General features: G+C 43.1%; 2 protein-coding genes across 2 annotated transcripts in view; one reads left to right on the plus strand and one right to left on the minus strand.

Annotated features, from left to right (window-relative positions):
* Positions 1-1551, minus strand: part of xkr4 (XK related 4) — a 40809-nt gene extending 39258 nt beyond the window's left edge. Inside the window, exon 1 of the mRNA XM_047367266.1 lies at positions 392-1551. Coding sequence (XP_047223222.1) covers positions 392-1074 — 683 coding nt within the window. The 5' untranslated portion in view covers positions 1075-1551. The remainder of the gene's footprint in view (positions 1-391) is intronic.
* Positions 1552-13281: 11730 nt separating this feature from the next.
* On the plus strand, positions 13282-14235 carry LOC124869766 (pollen-specific leucine-rich repeat extensin-like protein 1). The gene has a single exon (XM_047367866.1). It carries the CDS (start codon positions 13282-13284, stop codon positions 14233-14235), a length of 954 nt encoding a protein of 317 aa, XP_047223822.1.
* Positions 14236-14856: the final 621 nt, after the last annotated feature.

Here is a 14856-nt window from a genome sequence, read left to right on the forward strand (position 1 = left end):
AATACAATACTTAATTGGCCCTGTTTCATTTTGATCTGCTGAGTTCCTACATTTCTAAAAATAGCCATTTTTGTTTTCAATGTGAACTTGAAACCATATTTCCAACGTCCAGGTACGATTTCTCTATAAATGAACTAACTGCTCATCGTTTAAGGTAAACTGTGCACATCAATAATTATCAAGGGTGCGTCTAAAACCGTTGCTGACTAAATCTAACTGACCAAGCCAAATCTTTTAAACATTTACTATTTTTTTTTTTTTTAAAGCCACGAGCAGGTTTTCAAGATTCATCCTGCACTGCTGTAAGTGAGAAGATTGGGAACAGCAAAGCTGTTTGAAAAAAAAAAAGTTCATTTTTGTGTTCATAATTTTAGGTCACTGATTACCCTACCTCCATATTTGACCCAGCTGGAGAATGTGTATTAGGGACTGGCTTAACCACACACAAAATGAGTAATAGGGCGACCGCTTGCTGCTCTTTCTGCTCATCGCTGTGCTCCCGGTGCTATTAGCAGTGTTCTTGCTGGCAGTAGACATCTGTCTCTGCGGTGTGGCCGGGTGGTGTTGAATGGGAACCTCGCCTTGCGAGGCCGAGCCGCTCAGCAGTAGCTTACTCCCGTCCATCTGGGGGCAACCGACGTTGTCCTCTGTACTGAAGTCAGTGACGAACCACCTAAAGCTAAACAGCTGCACTGAAAACGAACCTAACACCACGAAGAAAAGCGTCAACCCGAACCACCAATATTCATGGCGAAGATAGTAATCGACTGATAGCCACACGTCGGTTCCCACATCTGCCAGATAAACACACGCTGCAGCAACGACCCACAAGCAATCCCATATCACGTTTTTCTGCTGTTCTGTGCTCAGCAAGCAAGTCGAGTTGGAGCCTCCTCGGCCGCAGTACCGTGATTCCCCGTTCGGAAAATCCACGTCTAGGGCGCATGCAGAGTCGGTCTGTTCTCCCAGGTGGAGCCCCTGTACTGAGCCGGAGTGCTCGGAGTTTTGCAGCGGGGTAAAGGCCACATCGCTCCTCTTTATTTTCAAGACCCCATCCGATTTAGCTGCCATCATTATAATCAGGAAATATTACACTACTTGACTTCTACTGCTCCCCCTCTCCCGTTCTCCTTTAGCGCTGCGTTTGTTCGTCGAGACCTCGTTTACTCCTCATTTCTGGACCACATCTGCTCCTTCACACTGCGTTCTTTCAGAATGCACGATGAAGCCAAAAATCCAGGTTGAGCGTAGCCTCGTGCTTGCCCCAGGTTTTCGGTCCATGTCTCATTTTTTAGTGACTGATGGGCATTCCCATTGATGGACATTCAATCGTAAAAGGAGATTATCCTTCCTGTTTCCTTAATCCTACCTGATGAGATTCAGCAATCAGCTGTTGCTATCTCGTTGCGGTAGCTAAAATGAACATTTAGGTGTTGGGTTATGATAGATAGAGAAAGGATGAAGGCTGCGGCCATGTCCTTCTATAACGGATTACAAACAATGACATCATTCCCCCTCTTCCTCCTGAATGTCAACCACCCCGGGGCAAAAACTCCAAGCCGCTCTCTCTTTCTCTCTCTCTCTCTCTCTCACACACACACACACACACACACACACACACACACACACACACACAAACACACACACACACACACACACACAAACACACACACACACACACACACAGTTAAAGTTGTTGGCAACATGAAAAGTTGATATAATACGCTGGAAAACAATTGTATGTTAGTCCAGACCACCATATTAGTCAAGTCAACATACAGTAACCTCACAATGCCAAGAATAACTTTCAGCACCATGGACAGATCCACTTCCAAGTTTTTACATGTGTATGTCCTGAACTTTACAACATAATGAAAACCATGTTTAAGGATTATATGATGTGGAAAAAAGTATTTATAGTACTTATAACTGCTGACCAGCCTTATGCATGTTTTTGACAATTTATTACTTATTTTTTTCTTGATTTGTGTAAATGAAACGAGCCTTCCACAATGCAGATGCTATCCATTGATGGGAAGGTATAGTCTAACGTTCTTGTTAACTCAAATTATTAGGCACTGTGGTACAAATTATAAACCAAAAAAAATTTATATTAGTTCACAGTCAATTTAATGTTAACCACAATCCCATTTCATCTTCCACAAAAATACCTTGATGTTTATATGCAGAAATCCTGATTTTCTGTCAGTTTAAAGAAGATACATTCTTATACCTCACCATGTTTCATATCTCAAATTTCCAGAGGCCAAAATCTCACTTTTTGTATTCAGAAATGAAAGCACAACTGCAACTCATCAGGCTCCACCCTCAAAAAACCGGTTAAACCAAACATTATAATCAAAACAATAAAAACAGGGAGGGGAGCTGCAGGAGGTATCTGGGGAGAGGGAAGTCTGGGAGTCTCTGCTGAGTCTGCTGCCCCCGCGACCCGGTCCCGGAGAAGTGGAAGACGACAAGTACGAGTACAAAAAAACAGGAAAAGTTAAATAATTTAATTTTACCAAGCTTACATCTACAACTTAACGACTTGTAAAATATATTGGTCCACATAGAGCAGCTTTTTAAAGAAAAAAAAATACAAAACAAAATCCTCCATTTGATTGTAACAGTAATGCAACAAATGACATTATGAATCATCGTGGAATGATGCTGCCGCCATGTTTTTAAGTTTGTTTTAAGTTAGTTTTTAAGAAAGGTTACATATGTAAGCAGCATAGTCTGTCATCATCCTCCAGCTTTGAACTTCTATTGGAAATTAGCCACTCTAAACCAATATTGTGTGCAGAAATTTATCAATCACTTTTAAAGAATTTTTCTGAAGTTTTAGCTGAAATAATGTCAAAAAATCTTTTTGTTGTCACCTTTGGTAAACAGCTTTTTTTAAATCCTCATTGACTCTTTTAAATGTATGCAGTGTGTGTCAGGATCTGTCTGTTAGGTTTGTTTTTGTTTACCTTCTCAGCTCTGCCAGATACTTTTCTGTTCCTTTCTGGTTATTTAGACTCCTTCTGGTAAGTTTTGTTACTTTTTGTGTTCTGGTGTAATGTTTAGTGATAATCTGATAGATCTGGTCTCCTCTTGTTTATGTTCTTAAGTCTAGTCATTGTTTTCTTGTGTTCTGATCACCTCCCTGCTCTCCATGCTCGTCCGGTTGATTAGTCATTCTCCCTCTGTATTGTTTAGGTTCCCTGGTCCTCAGCTCCTCTCCCAGTTCATTGGTTCACGCTCCTCCTTCCTTAGTATTTAAGTTCTCTGGTTTTCATTGTTCACCACTGGATTCTCTGCATTTGCTGCTGCATACATCCCTAGGTCCACGTCTCTGTGTTCTTGCCTGTAACCCTGCCGATGTTCCCCTTGTAAGAGTTTTTTCATTCATTATTAAGTCTTGTCGACTTACCATGCGGCTCCCGTCCTCCTTCTTGCACTTTGGTCCTGCTTCATCTCAAAATATGACAATGTGTGTCTTGGCTGTCACAGGAACAGGGGTACATATAAGACCATGTGTTATCTTTTGGTTTGACTGCTTAAAGCTTAAAGGTTTGTGACACTGTTCTCAGACCCTATGCATTGTTTTGTTTTTTTAACCTTGACCTGTTTAGCGTTCTGGTTGAAAAGATGGTCTGTCAAACTGATGGTTCACTATCCTTTTATTGAACAGCCTTGCATGTGAACCCACCGTAAGAGCTACAAACATACAAAATAAATATACTATTAGTAGCTCTTACAGTATGTTGCCTTTAACATTTTAATATTGCCTTTAATATTTTACTGTACTGTGAAATAAAACAAGATACACAATTTGCAACCGCTTGTGACTTTACACAGCATATAACATTGAAACTTATACACCGTTATATTGCTAAGCATGCAATATATAGCATGCACTTACCAAAACATGAGCACCCTCTACTGGGAAAAAACGTAACTGCTACACTTAAAAACAATCTTTGGAAGCCCATTTCCGCCATGAAAGAAAAAATAAAAGACCTACAGGAAGTCATAATTTTGACTTTCAAAGTCATAATTATGAGATTCAAAATCATAATTTTGACTTTCCGAAACAGCCAATTTCTAATTTTTTTTCAGTAGACATGCTGTCTTGTCTGAGGATGAGATTTACACAGTATTGGCTATGTGCACAATATGGCGACCGCTAACTTCCGGTCAAAAGTTGTGAGGGCGGGAACTTCCGGGTAAACGTCCCTGCCATTCAGGTTGGATTATTTTGATAGCAACCAGTGGAAATAAATAGGTATGTCAATTGTCCAGAGGAAAAAACAATGCTATCAGTGAGTGTGAGTGGATCGTGGCTACACTGTTGTGTACCTCGATGTTCGTGTTCCTCACGCTATAATTCCAAAGTTAGCTTTCACAGCTTCCCTGCTGATAATGTAGCACGTCAGCAATGGCTAGCTAAAATCCGGAGGGATAACTTTAGTCCCACTAGAGACACACGGGTATGTAGCCGACATTTCTTACCCGAGGATCTGATAGATACACCGGGGGGGAGGAGATGGTTAAAAAGGGGTGCTATTCCCATTTTTTTTTTGAGTGGAACAACTACTCATTGCCTGAGAAAAGACCCGGTGTGTGGGACCGTAGGCCTCGGGAGGAATCTGTGCTGCAAATCCGCACGTGGACCCTTCTGAATCGGAGATTGTGTTTGTAGCTCCTGATCATGATTATTGTAGTAATGGCCAACGAGTTACAGATTGAAAATGCGGCTCTGCACAAGAGAATTGAACAGCTACAGAGTCAAATTGAAGGACTGCAGCTGCGGATCTGTTTTGGTTTGGAGCGCTTTGCAGGCTCAGACGATGAAATCAGGTTCTATACCAGGTAAGTTTGTATTTTTGTGGGCTAATTATGCTGTGTTAACATATTGTGTTTTGTACTGTAGTATTCTGTACATGCATTGGCTCAATGTAATATATATATATATCGTCATTCAGCTTAACGGCGGGGTTTACAATAGGTTATGATATCAATTACTCCATAAAAGTTTTATTTTATTTCCACAGATTTGCTTCATACAACCAGTTCCAATGTTTCTGGAAGCTTGTGAAGTCTGCTGTGAAGACCAAGATGATTCGGGTCACCAATACCAAGGCCTCCATAGCTGACTGACAGATTTCACACATACACAGTATGATGATTATTTTGTAGGTTAGTGTGTGACAAACAGATCTGGAATAATCCATGCAGTGTGGTCAGAAAAGCAGTAATTAATGTGCAAAAGGATGATATCCATACCCAGATGTATTTTTAGCTGCATTTATAATATTGTTGCATTGTGATATTTAATCAATGCCAATTTTAGAGCTGATTGAGATTGAAGCTTTGTGATTTTACTCTCTTCTAGTGGAGTAACTAAGAACTACATGTAATTATAGTTGACATAATCAGGAGAAAACCACATTTTTATAAAGTTTTTCATACCATGAATCACCCTCTGAAAATGTCTTTTCAAAAGCATTTATAAACAGGTGTTTGTAAAAGTTGTATTGTTAGAGCTGTATTTTAATTTCTGTGCATTATGTTTTTGTGTCTTTTCTTCTTTTGAAGAAACTTACTCCTATTGATGAGCTGTTCCTTTTCTTGATGTACCTGTCCTTGGGTCAGCCACACAGAGATCTTGCTGAAAGGTTTGGCATCCACCGAACAACTGTAAGCAGGATCATCACTACATGGGCCAACTTTCTATACCACCTGCTTGGAAGCCAACGCCTCTGGTTGCCCAAGGAGGTGGTGCATGCTCGACTTCCAGCAGAGTTTGCTTCATACCCTGACACCCAAGTAGTGCTTGATTGCACTGAAATCTACTGCCAGACACAATCGGATCTCCTATTGCAGAGTGAGGTGTTTTCTGCATACAAGTCCCACTCTACACTCAAAGCCATGATCGGCATGGCACCTCATGGTGCCATCACATTTGTCTCTGCCCTTTTTGCTGGATCCATGAGTGATCGTGAGATTTTCAAGCAATCAGGCATAATCAATGTATTAGAGCCAGACATGGCAATAATGGTTGACAAGGGCTTTCTAGTTGACAATCTGGCTCCCTGCAAAGTATATAGGCCAGCCTTCCTCTCAGGGAAAAATCAGATGAGCCCACATGATGTTCATGAGACTCAGTCCATTGCTCGGCTGAGGGTCCATGTAGAACGCTGCATCAGGAGAGTGAAGGAGAACAAACTTTTTGAACGCGTACTACCAGTGTCTGTGTGTGGGATCATTGATGAGCTCTTCAACGTGGCTTGCTACCTGGTAAATTACCAGAATGGGCCCCTCGTGAAGGCATGGGCAAGTTAAAGCAGTAAATACAATGTCAACAGTTAAATTCTCAGATGTTTAATGAAATGGTATAGATTTAGATGCGATGGCAAAAAGATAAATGTGGGTGTTGGTTAATTTTGTTTCTCAAACTGTTAAATAGGCTTCTTCAGGTGATATGTTCAATTAAAATACTTTGCAAAACTATGTTTCCATCCTTTCAATGAGAACATGCTGTGAAGACTTCGGCACAGAAGTCAAATTCAGAGCAGAGTAGTGTGCGGTCTGGTACAGTAGTGCAACACTGTGATTGCACAACACAGTACCAGCTGCACAGGAACACTCCACTTCGGCGATTTGTACAGGATAGCAGTCTTCAAACTTCATCTAAACACAAAATAAAAAGTCAGCAAAAACTATAAAGGTATTACTTGGTAATTTTAGAACAAAATACAGGGTTTCATAGTGTTGGCTGTTTTTTGTGAACTTAATTGTATTTTGATTTGTACTCTGGGTTTACATTTGCTATTCCAAACTGTATTTTTAGCAAAGTGCAATTTTGATTATTTATGAGTGTCATTGCACATTAAATGAGTAATAATAATTATGTGATAAGAAAAAAACTTTGTTCACAGAGTATCGTTTCCCTGGGGCCCTAATATATCTGTGACTCAAATAAACTGCACACGTTATAAACCATTATAATCTGTTTGCCAACCAAACACGGAAGAAAACAACAGCGATCACTCATACAGGAACCTGTACTGTGTTCAGTCTATAAACAGAAAAATATCCAAAAGCAGAAAGAACTGGCCATTGCATTAACAATTTGAAATGGGGTTGAACTTACAGCAAAACAAAGAACTGAAGCCATTAGACACTAGCTTATGGGGTTCTCATGCAAGCTAACGCTAAAGCCAAAGCTAGATGTATGCACCTAATCAATCACTTTTCCAAACAGCTAGAAATGCTTACTACTTAACTTACACATCAGTGACGTAAGAACCCCAAAATGTACTCCTGTTTTCGTGGAACAGACAACATTTCTTGTTATTATTTCACCCTACTCTTGAGTTCATGAGGCTTATCGTGCTTTCGCATGGATCGGCAACAGACCGCCCTGATGTTCACTCTCCCTGATGAGTCTTTGTTGGACACTGTGGTTAAGACAATAAAACAGGGTAACAGGGTAGAAATCTGAAATTACGACTTTGAGGTTAGGTTAAAACAGACTTCATATAATTGCAGAAAGCGATAACGCATTAGTTTTAAAGTAGAAAGAAAGTTGTAAAGTAGATACGACCTAAAGCTAGTTAGCTGAACAGTGACTGAATGTGTTTAACGCTTACCTTCATAGATGTCAATGTAATTCGACACGTAAAACTTGAAGCCCTTTTCTTTTTTGCAACGTGGCGCTGATGATAAGGCTGGAATCAAGCGGAGAACATCGTTGACTGAAACTTTTGGGAGGTCCTGAAGGCAGCGGGTGTAGTACAGCGCCATTGCTTTAGGTGGTGAACAACCGAACAGGAAGTACTCGCCCTCACAACTTCCAATTAGAGGAAGTTGTGTAGCCACATCATGCAACAAGCCAATTTCATTTGATCAGTCTAACCAGTAAAACACAGATTTTTCCCCTTTTCAATGGACTATAAACAAATTGATGAGTATTTCAGATGTGGTTTAAGCAATGATAAAATTCTTGCTTTGCTGGCTGAGGTTTATGGGGTTATTCTTAGCAAGAGGACACTAGAAAGGATTCTTAATAAGGAACTTTGGCGGCGAAAGAGCAAAACTGATGTGAGTGTAGCGGCAGTTTTCATTCGTCAGCAACTTGAAACTTCTGGACAATATCACAGATATCGATGGATGCACCAAAAATGTTGGATGAATGGTCTTGTTACAGACAGGGAAACAGTTCGAGTCATTTTACGCTTACTAGATGGTGATGGAGAGGACCTAAGGTCAAGAAATCGACTGAGGAGACGGATTTACTATAGTCATGGTTCAAACTATGTTTGGCACATGGATGGCTATGATAAGCTCAAACCATTTGGAGTTGGGATCAATGGTTGCATTGATGGTTTTTCCAAAAGGCTAATATGGCTTGAGGGATACAAAACAAATAATGATCCAAGAGTCATTGGTGGATACTTCATGGATGCAGTGATTAAAGCCGAGGGTTGTCCTGAAAGACTGAGAGTGGATTGAGGGACAGAAAATGTTAATGTGGCTAACATGCAAAGATATTTGCATCTTACAGAAGATCAACCTAAAGGTGTTAATGTAATATTTGGTCCAAGCACTGGAAATCAGCGGATTGAATGATGCTGGTTGATCCTACAAAGTGAATGTATCCAGTTCTGGATGGACCTCTTTGACAAAACTGAAAACAGATAAACACTTCTCTGACAACTTCTTGGACAAAGCCTTGATTCAAAATAAGATAAGATCAATGCATGCTGATCTGATAAAAATAAGTCTGACATTAGAAAAATATATTGATACATTGCACCAGTATGGTCAGATGATTTTTGATTTTGATATTTTCCCTTTATTATCAATATCACTGCATTACAGTTTGAACATTATGCTGATTATTAAATAGGAAATAAAGGAATTGAAAGCTGCAGTAAAAACCTCATCATTTTTCATGTGTGCATCCCAAAGCTGATTTAAAGCCCTGCCCCCAAATAAATCACACTTATAAATTGAGAAAGTGATTTATTGTATTTCAAAATAAAATAAAAAGTCTCTACATAGCCATTACAGAAGACTTTGAATTTTTTTAAAATAATTTTTAAAAATAATGACAATGGTTCAAGGTGTAAAAAAAAAAGAAAGAAAGAAAAAAGTGTTCTTTCTCAATTGTTTTCTGGTTAAATCTGATATTGAGCCACTGCAATGGCACCAATCTGTTATTGAAGATATTTTAAGGTTATGCTTACTTATAACAGCAATATAAATAAAATGCTTATTAAACAAAAAAAAGTTTTCATGAATAAGGGTAAATAAAACACTTTACTCCATTTGTTCAAGAACTACATTCAAACAGAGTAGCAACATGTTCGTACACTGAACATTTAAAGTATGTTACTTATATAAGAAACAAAACATCCAAAATTATTCATAAATTATTTATACAACTAAGAGCTGCTTGTTTACAAGCGTGGTGGCCATATTGTATTTTTAACTGTGGAATAAACCAGCTTTTGCGGCTTCAAGTAAAATGATTAAAAGTAAAAGAAATTATAGCAGCAATACAAAATCTTTAAATTTATTAAACCCAAAATATTGAGAAAATACATTTTACTGCTGACTCAAATTTATGTTTTAAACTTTAACTTTGGAGTACTTTAACAGAAGAAAACATAAACACCCATAGGAGAGTGCCTACTGTGACATTCCAGGTCTTATAAATACTCCAGAGAACAATACATTGCAAAAATAGAAACACTGTGGAGGTAGGATGAGCTAAAAAACTCTTTTTAAGATAATGCTAAACTTTGAAAGTTTAATGCAAAAAAATCCTTAAACTCACATGTTCTTCAGCTGAAGTCTGTTACACTATATCACCCCTTCACTACTTTCTAGGACCTTGTTTATTTCGTGTCGAACCTCTGGATAGTTATAATTAACTGGCAACTCTCGGTAGCAACCGCATGTGTGGGCAACAGGCCGTCTCTGAATACCTTGAAGTTGAGTGAAGCTAACACTGATGGTTTTTTGAAGAAACAAATCAGATCCTGTGCAGAACTGAAGAAAAAGTGACAGGTGCTGTGTGTCTGATTCTCTGAGATAAGAACTTAAATATCTGCTGATGTTTTTCTGCTGTGCATTCATGACTGCAGGGTATACAATGGAACGTATAACCTTTCTTAATGTTGGTTGGAGATTTTCATGTGCAGCTGTAATACTTTCCATCTCTGACCTCAGCAGGGAAAGCACAGTGCTCCACTGCTCAATAACAAAGGCAGGTTCTTGAATGAGCTTTTAGTGGGCAAGCTCCTCAAGTAGTAGCACAATGTTATCAGCTGTTGGTACTCTTCAACAGTTATGGAGATCCATGATTTCCAGAAGCTCTTCTCTGTCTACACTCTGAAAATCTGAACGGCAAGATTCAAACACCATTCGATCGGACTCTGTAACACACCTTAGGAAGCTACCAACAAGAAGACTCTTTATACAACCAAGAGCTGCTTGTTCCAGTATTACTAGAGCAAGTTTTATAGGCAGGGACTTCTGTTTTTGGCAGCCAAAGGCAATGATACGGTCAATGGTTTCTCATTGTTGCTGTTACACTCCGTGAAATATAACTAAATATACTTTTACACAACAAACGCCAGTACCAACCTTGTTCCCTCATCAACCAGGAGACAACAAAGGGACCTTTGCATTTTACAATTACATTTTAGTCACATTCTTTGTTTCACTGTGGAGCACATGTCTCTCTGCCCTGGAGTTCGCGCTACTACGGTTTGCGACAATCAATTCCCGACACCTTGCTGTTCTCCGCCTTTCAAAATAAAAGCATCAGCTGTGTTACTGCTGCAGCAGAATGATAAACATTTATTAACCAAGTTACAATACAGAACATATTAGTAAGGTCCTTTACATCCTGTTTTGCAGAGTAGTGCTCAGAATTGTTGTCTGAGTGCCAAGAAAAAGCCCAACAGATTTACTTTCACAAGTGGAGCACTACACCTAATACTTTAAAGCTCTGCTTGATATTCATAAAAATAAACTATATTAGAAACTGCTTTGGGATTATTTCAGTTGTTACAGACACGGAGACAGAAATGAAAAGGAAAAAAAGCAGCAGAAAGGGGGGTGGGGGGGGTCATAAGGAAAAGGGGAGAGAAGGAGAATAGAATGGAGGAAAGAAAGAAGGAAGAAAAGAATACAAGATAACACCCTGCTTGCTTCTACGCCTGCAGAAACATTCATATTACCACCAGGTCTGAGTGTGAGCACGCTTGGGTATACAAGGTTTCTCCACAAAAATATGCAATGGTGAGTGTGAGGAGCCACAGTCCTGCCCCCCTGGACCCTGGACAGATATGGAAGAGATCTGAGCCACAAACATCCAAAGGCCCCCCAGAGCACAGGAAACCCTGAAGAACCACTGTCGGGACTATGCAACCCCCCCAGAGAAGAGCAGGGGAGAGTCCCAGGGGAACCACCCAGCAGCCACAGTGTAGAAGCCCCAGGGAGCTTCAGCGATGAGCCTACAGGCCCCTCCAACAGCTGTCTATGCCCGAGCAACTCCAGCCATGGACTCAGTGACCTGAGACCCCGAGACATATCACTCCTCAAGCAGAGGCCCAACAGAGCCCAGGGGTCCAGGCCCTGGCAAGCAGCCACCGGGAGTGAGCCAGCACACAAAAGCACCCAGACCTGGATACCAGGCACCACAAGTACACCGGCAGGCGGAGACACCAATCACCAGCAGGTAGTGTGGTGGGGAGGGAATAGGCCCCACATTTGATGGGGGGCCTAAACTGATCCAGGAGAGAAAGCAGCCCAAGACCCAACCTGACACAAAAAACAGGCACACACAGTCATAATCACACACTCCCACCCTCATGCGTACACATAAAAACATTCACACCCACGCACCCAACGTAAGGTGCCAGTACCCCTTGGGGACAAACAGCTCCCAGACCCTCCGGGGGTGGAGAAAGGCAAACCGCCCCAGCACCTGAACCTGGTCTGGGCTAGCCCGGGCTCGTGCCTGAACCTGAGCGACGCTGGCCCCGACTCCTAACCCCCACCACGACCCCAGTCCCCAACAACCACCATCCTTATCCGGAGAGGGGGCCATGCTCAAAAGAGTGGTCTAAATGGTCCAAACCAGCCCGCCAACCAGAACCGCCACAGAATAAAATATTCCCAACCCCCCAATGAATCCAAGGCAATCCAAATGATCCCAAGAGGGCCAAAAAGTCAGCCCCAGCACCAAACAAACCCCAAGACCCGAACCCCAAACCCAGCCCACATCCCGACCAGAAGGCCCACTCCCTCCGACCCCAGACGGCAAACAACGAACGGGGGTGTGAAAAAACCCCAAGCCTACCTCTGCCCACTCAAATGTGGTGTTGATGCGTGTTGGTGTAGTGTGCATTTAAAAAGAAAAACAGGTGGTGAAGAGGGTCTGCCATACCCCCCACCCAGAACCCTCATTGCCTACATGCAACTTAACCCTTAGAGGTCAGCACAGGCACCAGAGGTTAGGGTAATAAAATACCGTCTCTCTTGATGCCATTGACCACACTCATACCCAAGGTCCTACATGTGAACGCCATGAAAATATAATAAATGAGTGTCTAAGTTGCACAATAAAATTGGGGCACAGTCTGTCATGGGACCGCAAAGATGGAAAACCCTTGTGGCACTTCAATGATGCACCTGCACCCCAAGGTCCTATATGAGTGGTAGTGTGATAGAGTGGGCGGAGGGAGGTGGGAAGGACTGGGGTGCAAAATGTGACCTCAATAGGCTCCCCTGTTCGCCGAGTCCCAAAAAAGGACAGAGGCATAGACACATCCAGCGGGCGAAAGGCTAGGGACAGGGACCAGGCCCCGAGAATCGACTGAAAACCGGGACCAACACCCCCAAGCCCCCCTCCAGAACCATCCAAACCCTCAAACTCCGATCCCCAGCCCCGACACCCAGTCCCCCACCTGAAGGAACCACCAACCCCCAACAAAAAGGAGCCAGCCGGAAGCATGTGCAGCAACGACTAAGAGTGCGGCCTCACTACAGAAAAAAGAATAGAACAGGCAGCCCAGCGCAACCAGAATACGCCACACAAAGGAGGACACATGATCAACATGCCCAACCACCCCTGAACCCACAGGGCAGAGCCAACAAAGCTCCCAGTCCCCGATACCAGGCACATGACTGTAGCCACAACCAGGCAACAAGAAACAACAGACCCAAAATGGTGGGCCCACCCAAATGCAAGCTCCGGGCCAGCATAGGCACATGCACGCCCCACAGACAAATGAATCGAGACCCCCAGGGCCAGCCAGGCAGTCAAGTAGACCCTGCGATGCACCACCATGCCCAGCACTGTGCCCGAGGGAAAAATGCCCGCCCAGCAAGCAGAAGGGTGGCACAGAAAGGCCACAGCACGCACAGCAAAGAGGCCGCACCCCCCACACCCCCACCCCCCCGAAGACGCAGACCCACCAACACCCATGCCAGCCAAGCAAAAACGACCCAGCTAAGCCAAGCTGTGGTTCCCCCCGAGCCAATGCCACAGCAACACCACATATCCTTCCATACATTGGTAGGGGCATGGTGAAAACCACCAACCCCAAGCACACACCACCCACCAGGAACCACCCAGCAGACAAGCAAACCCCACCTCATTATAAGGCTGAGAAGCCCAATGCAACTGCCGAGCCCAGTGACGCCCACCCTGCAGCACCCACACTGCACTCATGCACAGGACCACCGCCCCAACACCACAGCACGCCAAACAGCAGAGGACAGAATGCAGCAATGAGCACCCAAAGCAAAAGCCGTGCACAAAGCCCACACCATGCAAATGCACCGCAACCAGCCCTCCAAAAACAAAGACCCTTGGGAAAGTGCACCCTCTTGAAAGGAAGACCCACAGCATCCAGGTCCAAGAACATGCCCGACCCCCATACCCCTGCCAGAAGTAGCCCCGCGAGAAAACCCACACCGAAGCCCACAAAAGGCAGAGAGCCCACAAAGCCAAAACAAAAACCCACCAAGAAGCCGAGATCACCCCGAAATCAACCCCGGCCAGCCCGCCCACCAAAATCATGCAGACCCATCCAACCCCCCTCCCCCAGACAGGACCAGGACCAGCATCAGGAGCCGGAACCCAGACAAGGAACCAGAATCCAAGAGGCCCCAAGCTCATCCCAGACCCGCCCAGGAGCAGCCTGGCCACCAGGCCAGTAACCTATGTCAGTAACCACAGCCCCTGGCGCCAGACCTCCCAGCGACCCCAGCCCAGGGACACCCCAAATGCCCCAAACCCAGACACTCCCCCGTATCCGCCACAATGCCCCACAAGATGAAGGCAACGGTGCCCCAGCCCCACAAGGTGATGGAGCCAATTGAAGGAGCCCACAGAGATTGATCTGACATGGAGGCAGAGGCTGTCAAGACTTATGAGTCCAACAGAAGGTTTTCTGTACTGGTTAATATTAAGAAGGTTTTTAGTTTTCCAATGTATGAGGATAGTTTTCTTAGCGATACATAAGGCAGTGAAAACCATGTGAACTGAATTTGTCTCTATGGTGACATCATCTAAGTTGCCCAACAAGCAAACTGAGGGGGAAGGTGAAATATTACATCTCAGACACTTTCATACGTCTTCACATATCAGGTGCCAGAACCTCTGAACAGGTGTACATAACCATAGTGCGTGGATGTAATTGTCAGGTACATTGCCTGTGCAGTGTAAGCAAGTATTAGACAGTGCAAAACCCATCCTGAACATCTGTTGACCAGTATAGTATGCTCTATGAAGGATTTTATATTGTCAGTCAGTCATTTTCTACTGCTTATTCCATAGTG

The sequence above is a fragment of the Girardinichthys multiradiatus genome, chromosome 6 (genome assembly GCF_021462225.1).
Source record: "Girardinichthys multiradiatus isolate DD_20200921_A chromosome 6, DD_fGirMul_XY1, whole genome shotgun sequence".
In the NCBI taxonomy this organism is placed as follows: domain Eukaryota; kingdom Metazoa; phylum Chordata; class Actinopteri; order Cyprinodontiformes; family Goodeidae; genus Girardinichthys; species Girardinichthys multiradiatus.

Bases quoted from the DNA above. Each gene is read 5' to 3' on its own strand.
- LOC124869766 (XM_047367866.1), top strand. From the start codon at position 13,282: ATGCACGCCCCACAGACAAATGAATCGAGACCCCCAGGGCCAGCCAGG.